This window comes from Lissotriton vulgaris, chromosome 4_1, assembly GCF_964263255.1.
Source record: "Lissotriton vulgaris chromosome 4_1, aLisVul1.2, whole genome shotgun sequence".
Taxonomy (NCBI): domain Eukaryota; kingdom Metazoa; phylum Chordata; class Amphibia; order Caudata; family Salamandridae; genus Lissotriton; species Lissotriton vulgaris.
The window spans coordinates 1,132,132,106-1,132,139,270 of NC_141691.1; the positions used below are offsets into that span (position 1 = coordinate 1,132,132,106).

The window sequence follows — 7,165 nt, forward strand, 5'->3', positions numbered from 1 at the left end:
CCCCACAAGATAATTCTATGTTAGATCATTTTTTGGAATGGCCATTTACTGTTCTAGATATGTATGAGACTTTGCTATGGTCAGTGCAACGATTAAGAGAATTAATGAGAAATAATGTGTCTTTTCATTGGTCACGAGAATGTGAGAAGAGCTTCCAAAAATCTAGCAAGCTACTGAGAGTGCAACTGGAATGGCCTACTTTGATCCCAACCTTGATACAGAGGTTGTTGGGTTAGGCGCAATCCTTCCACAGCACAACAGGGAGCCAAATCCCGGAGACATGTCTCGGCATACGTCAATGAAAGGCTGTCATAAACTGAACTTGCTTCCTCACAACCTGATTATAGAAAATCAGCAGTGGTCTGGGTTTGTGAATATTTCTATGTGTTTTTGTACAGAAAGCCCGTCACCGTAGTGACTGATCATCAAGCGGTGTTAATGATATTTAGCAATCCCAAAGTTAAAATAAAGCCTAGAATTGAACATTGGGGTTTGAGTTTACAGGAATACAACTTTACAATTCTTCATCATTCACAAAAGATCAGAATCATGCTGATTATTTTTCAAGAGTGCCAGTGCCGTGCCCTGGTACCCCATCTAAGACAGGGGAGTCCGACATCAATTTTATTGTGAAATCAAGCACTAAAGCTGCCATGTCTTTAGGACAAATAGTCACTGCGCGAGCCAAGATAGTGACATGTTAAAGATAAAAGACATCATTGCTCATCAATTGTGGAACCAGCACTCTAAACCCGCGTTGAGGAAGCGGCTGCTCCAGTAGAACATCTAATCAAGCAGCAAAAAAAAGCGATGCCCTCCTGCACTGTATGTGGTGCAGTTTTTTCATTCATTTTACAGCATGTGACAAACTCCTGGTGCTAAAAATCTGTGCGGGTAGCGCAAGATACCTCACTCTGCCACTTGCGGAACTCCACTGAGCGCGGCAGAGGTTTTTTGGTCACTTTGTCGAGTTCCGCATTGCGGAACTCTACGGCTCCGCCCGGGTCTAAACAGGAAGTGTGATTCAGTCACAACAGTGCTTAACTGAAGAGTTATAATTGCCTTTATATCCATTATTATCTGTTTATTTATTTATGTCATTATTTGTGTATTTATGTATTTGCTTATTTGTCTATTTTGAAAAAATTGCTACTTTTTATTTACCAAAGCAGGAGATTTAGTTTCTTGTAAATAAAGGAATGCTGGAACTTTTTGGTTCACACTGTACACCGTAGGCCTGTGACGTAAGTGTTGGAGAGATGAGTTAAAGGCAGGATTAAAATGTTAAGTTGTGACCTACACACTACGGAATAAAGATGCTGTTGGCGAATACCTGGGCTGGCTACACATGTCAGTCTGTGTCACAGGACGCAGTAGAAAATGCCCACTACCCTTCCAATTATGATTCCTTAAGAATCTTCTCCCTTTTGGACAGCACAGACTGCAGAAAGGGAGAGTGTGAATGTTGTGCACGGTACCCTGCTGAGGGCAGAGCCTATATTCACATTGTACCCCGCTGTACCCTGCAAGTGTGAACACTTCACGAACTTGGAGCCAAGAAAGCACAATCTCCTGCCATTCTTCCAGGGAGCTCTAAGTTTTTTAGACGATTTGCCTTTCTTCATCATACTAGCACATCTTTGCTCTGGAGAATTCAGAGCTCCTCCCCTTTTATAGACTTTTGAGACAGTAGCCTTTTCAATAGTACATTGTCAATGCACATGTTTTGTATACATAATTTATAGTTAACTAAGTTCTATTATGTGAGTGTTATGCCTAGTAATGTTATGAATATTAAAGCATTACAGAATAGTTCTTAGTGATATCTTCACAGCCTACAAGTTTGAAATGTATTTTGTTGGGAATTTATTTACTATGAGTTTTGATCATTTAATTGTCAATTCCAAATAAACAGTTTTACACCTTTCATCATTACTGCTGGATAACTTGTGTGTATTACTGTGCTGTCCAAATAATAACCTTGAATATGCTGTTTGTTTTGTTTTTGTAATTCTGTACCAATTTGATAGTTTATGTCAATTTCTCAAAAGCACCCTAATACCTTTATCTCGACTGAGTTGATGGACATGCTAATTCCATACCAATTTGGTAGTTTTTGTCAATTTCTCAAAAGCACCCTATTACCCTCATCTGGACTGAGTTGATGGACATGCCCATTCTTGTGTATATAAGTCCAGGTTAGATACAAAATGTCTGGATTCTAGTTTGAGTTCTTTTTCTCATTTTTTGTGTCCTAAAGGTTCAATAACTCGGCATGATATCGACTCCCCACCAGTGTCAGAGCGCGTGGTCAGCATCTACAAGTACGAGGACATTTTCATGCCATCTGCTGCTTACCAGACCTTCTCTTCTCCTTTCTGCTTACTTCTCATTGTTGCTCTGACCTTCTACCTGTTGATGGGCACCCCGTAACCACTGGCTGCAAAGGGACTGCAGGAGAACGCGGATTGTTGCTGTGGTGGTACTGAGAAGAAAATACCATTGCTACTGGAATGTCTCTCATCGTGTTGTCCCAACTGTTTCTGTCACAACTGTTGCACTATCCAATATGATGTTAGAGTCGCATCCATTTTTCCTTAGGTGAAGGAAAAGAAATAGGCAATTTCTATGGGGTAGCATTCAATGGTGCCAAATATTTGTTTCTGAAACTTAAAAAAGGAAGTTGTTTTTATAAAGCACAAAAGAAATGCCATTTAATTTGACAAAAGCTACAAAGAACTTGAGACTGCAAATTGTTTCAGCACTCTTATCCTAAAATCAATAATAGCAATGATTTGCCCGGAACCCCAATCTGGAGACATAGCCCTTCTCTCTTAAAACAACCAGTGATCTTTTAAAGTCAGGGTTGTACAATTTTTTAAAGTGCTTTCTGGAAAGGTACTAGCCTAACAGAATTAGCTGCCACCATGCAAAAGGTGTCCCATGTTGAGGGACCTGTAAATCCTGGTGAGCGATTGCATCATTGGGCCATTCTTGGAGTGCTTTTGGGGACAGACGGAAGAGCGAGATCCGGCATTGCACTCCACCACACTCTGGCCAGCTCCCTACTCATGCTGAGACAAACCCTGATATTCTGCACAGGATGGCCAAGTGCCTTCCTGGAGTATAAAACAAAGTTTTTCCTTTGAAGTTGGCTGCACTGCAACAAATCATCTTGCCCTACATCCAGGGGAAATCTCCTCTAAGTCTGTCTGCGAAGGGGCCCAAAACACCCTGAAGACCTCTTGGGTGTTCTATCATCTTGAGCCTGTGTCCTAACTGATTGTGCAGCCTTAAAGCTTTCAGTTAATCAAAAAAGTGGGGACTTCTTACAGATCATTTCACTGCAGCAGTATGAGGGTCTGCAAAAGCAGTAAAGGAACACATTTATTTGGGGCAGTTGTAATCATTACACATGTATATCCATCAGAATTGATTTAACGCCTACCCCTTATAATGTTCACAAACATCTCAAGAGGAGTTTTTTCTTGATCTTGTTTTTGTTGCTCGTATACCTTGAGGTCATAGCCTGTACTCTGCAGTTTCTAAAAAACTTTGACTTTGGGGTCAGACATGCCCTTTATTCAGTTGTTTTATAAACGATAATGCAGACTAATTTTTTTAGGTAACACTATGTCCCTCATTATAAGTTTGTTGGAATAATGTGGGATGTTTACCACCTCCTATTCTGCATTTTCAACAGGAAAATGAGGCGTAACATGTGGAGCTGGTTTTTAGCAGACCAAATTCCAAACATTTTGCCTTTTCCCAGTCATTTTCCCCCAGTTAATTAAGGCAGATTTGGCCTGCCAAAATTTATCAGAGGAAAACTCAGAGAGGGTGAGCTAAATATTGCACAATTGCAATTCTGATCTCTGTGTAAACACATGTTGCACAAGGATCAAAATGTAGCACTTCGATCATAATGAGCGCCCTAAACTGGTAATTATCACATTGTTTTGTTAACCACTGAATATAACAAAATGTAAGTATTCCTTATAGTCCTACCTCGGGAGATTGCACAGCATTCTAAACTGGGTGAGGGGGAGTGCTTTATAATTCTCTTAAAATAAATACAAATAAAACTATTCTTTTGTGGTCATCTTCACTTTATATTAGCCATCACTGCAAATAAAACTGTGCCATACATTGTTTTATTTGAACCCTTAACCGATCAGAAAAACACTTTACAGCTCCACACAATTAAAATACCTTTTATTCTCAATGGATGTACCTGTTTTTTTTTCAATGATTTTTTTTTCTCAATAAAACCCAAAGGCTACTTTTTCAAAAGCTCAGTTTCTCAAATCTGCCTTGAAGAAAGTTTGAGACTCTTTAGTGTTTTGAGCCAAACGGGAACAGGGGCTATTTTTTTACAAAAATGAGTGCAAGAAGTCAAGTGTTTTATTAGGAACCTGTTGACGGCGCTTCCAAAGGCCAGGGTCGCCGTTTACCAAGGCTGTGTAGGTTTCATTCACTCTCATGCCTCTTCCTTCCATCACCCTACAATTCCTGTATCTCTTCGTCCCTGCTTTCTTCATTTGCCATTGTGTTCCCAGCTTTCTTTTCCTCCTTTCTTCCTTTTCTCTCTTTTTATTTAGTTTTTTGTAGGTGAAAGTCAGGTGATGAATAGTAAGACCTGGTCACCCGAAATGAGTTTAATTGACCACCACCTGCGAGTATGAGGACAAATCAAGCACTGTGCAGGAGGCACTGTCGAAAGTACTAGCTGGTAACCCAATGCAATTGTCCCGACTCTCCCTTCTGATAGTATCTAAACTGATCAAACGCCTCCTGTTTGCTTGTGGTGAAAAAGAGCTCTTTACATATGGCAGCATCTGCAGTGTAACCAACCAAAAATGAGAGGGCACACTGGAAAGGAGAAACAGTTCTCCTATTCCATGATCCCCATTGGCTTGAACACAGCCTCTGCAACTCACCTGGTGCTTGCATACATCCTCGTCGCTGTATGGACATGTTTCACTGTAAAACGTAAAGTACTATTTTCTTATAATTTATGCATTGGGAATATTTGCCACGGGCAGCATCATTTCCATGTATGCAAAGAGCAAAAAGTATGAGCATCTCCTGTCCGAATGTTGCACATTTCTAATGGTGGGCGTACAGGTTGCTGCCATTGCTGTTTATTGAACATGTAGAAGTCCAAGGCGAAATCAGATGTAGCCAGCCAATGCAGGTGCTGGATGTAGGCCAACGTGTTAGTTGCTCAGCAGTGTATTGATTCAAGAGGTGTGACTCTCTCAAAGATTAATGGAGAAGGAGCCTGCAAAAATAGGTGATAACTAAAGAATAAGAAGGGGCATGTGCAAAAGTGGCAAATAGAATTGGACAAAAAGCCTTACGGAAAAAAAGAATGGATCTCTAAAAAGGCTTTCAGCACCTTGGTGTTTGCTCAGATCCTCCAGAGCCTGATAGAGGCTCTGGTTTGGCTAGGGAACAACTCCTCTCCAGTAGAAGGGATCACATCATCTAGAGATAATTAGCGTGTGTGTCCTTAACACTAGTACTCAGTGCATAACACAGCGGGAGAGCAGTGCTTCTTCGACTACACATAAAGAAAGCAGCAGAAGGAAATGCACCAAGCATGTATTCACATGGTGGCCATTTTTATTGTACTTCTTGTGCTGGGAGTTGTCATTGTGGCTGCAGTACGGGGCTTACATTTTTTTAATAACTTGTGAATGCCCAAATGGACTCCCTTCCCCCTCCAATCTACTGTAACGAACGAGCACCCAAAACATAAAAAAAACACAGCTAATATTCGTCCAAACTAGATTGTGCGCAGCGCCTTATTAGGAGTGAGATCAGATCACAGCCTCCGCAGCCAAGAAAGAGTAGGGTGAGAGAACGAGGTAAGCCATATGAGCGCTATGGCAGGCAGTGATATGGCTGTGCCCAAGAGAAGAGCTGCACCTGCACCACCGCAGGATGGAGACCAGATAGAGTGGAACAAGACTGTCTTGTATAGAAACCAGAGTTTGACATATGAGTGAGTTTAAAAGCTCTCTGGGACATTATAGGACTCACGGTACAACAAAATGACTAATTTATAAAAAAAAGATCAGCAGTATATCATTATTCATCATGAAGAAAAGTATACTTGTATTGACCTTATTAACATCAGAATAGCAGCTGAAACATGGATGCCTTCATGTGACAAAATATTATTTCCTAGTTGCTGGTGCGAGAGATCCTCCCAAGACATTCTCAGCCACCACTTCCAAGCCAACATTAGTTTTTCTTTCTTATCTATTTCTATATTGCAATCATGGGCCATCTGCCCAGACTTTGGAAGGTTTAAAGTCAACGCTTGTTGAGGTCATTGCATTTTCAGCTTAGGAAGCATTTTCAAGGCTGTTTCTTATGTTGAAAGTTAAGGGTGAAAGGCCTGGTGAAATCAACAGATTGACAACATGCTCTTTTGATAGAGGTTGGTATCAAGGTTACTATTAGTAATATTGTGTGGTGGATACAATTACAAAGCCTTGTCACAGTATGGGTCTCATTGTGATAAAAAAACAATGAATAATATTAGTTAAAAGAATTTCAGATTGACCCTACACTACAACAGGTCTTAAAAATGCTATGCATCTTTGATGGTATTAAGTAGTGTTAATTCATTATGGGTTCCCCGCTTCTAAACACTTAACGGTATAGTGCTGTCTTGTTTGTTCAAAGTATTATATGTAGCCTCTGGCCAGCATAACAATCAAGCGTGTATGGATTTCTAGGTAGGGTTCTTGTCCAAGGGGTGAAAAATTTGGACCAAGCTTAGCAATATAACTAATGATATGATGAAAAAATGAATATCCATTTGAGTGTTTGAAGACCTATGGTACAAAAAGTGGTATAATATTGTCTATTTAACAAAAAAAATTGATTCTGTCCTCCACCTCCTAACTGGTAGGCTACCTAACACTTTCAGAGAACCCCAGCTTGTTGGCCAGCATCTATATGCCTTCAGTGTATCAGCAGGTGCAGTGGGTACACCGAAGACAGAGATGAATACGAAGCGTTTGCCATGTTTTTTTCACATGCTTGACATTTATGCTTGGTAATAAAGTCCAAAAGTGCAAGTTTCTCTCAGTAAAATAAAAAATAAAAACAACGGTCCTGATGCTCATGGGCTTTCTCCGTTCTCGGT

The 7,165-nt window shown here is 40.4% G+C and overlaps 1 protein-coding gene across 1 annotated transcript in view; it reads left to right on the plus strand.

Moving 5' to 3' along the window:
- The window catches only part of FRRS1L (ferric chelate reductase 1 like), a 146,967-nt gene extending 142,879 nt beyond the window's left edge, over nucleotides 1–4,088 (plus strand). The window contains exon 5 of the mRNA XM_086965374.1: nucleotides 2,261–4,088. Within this exon, the coding sequence (XP_086821500.1) occupies nucleotides 2,261–2,433 (173 nt within the window). The 3' untranslated portion in view covers nucleotides 2,434–4,088. The remainder of the gene's footprint in view (nucleotides 1–2,260) is intronic.
- The last annotated feature ends 3,077 nt before the right edge of the window (nucleotides 4,089–7,165 follow it).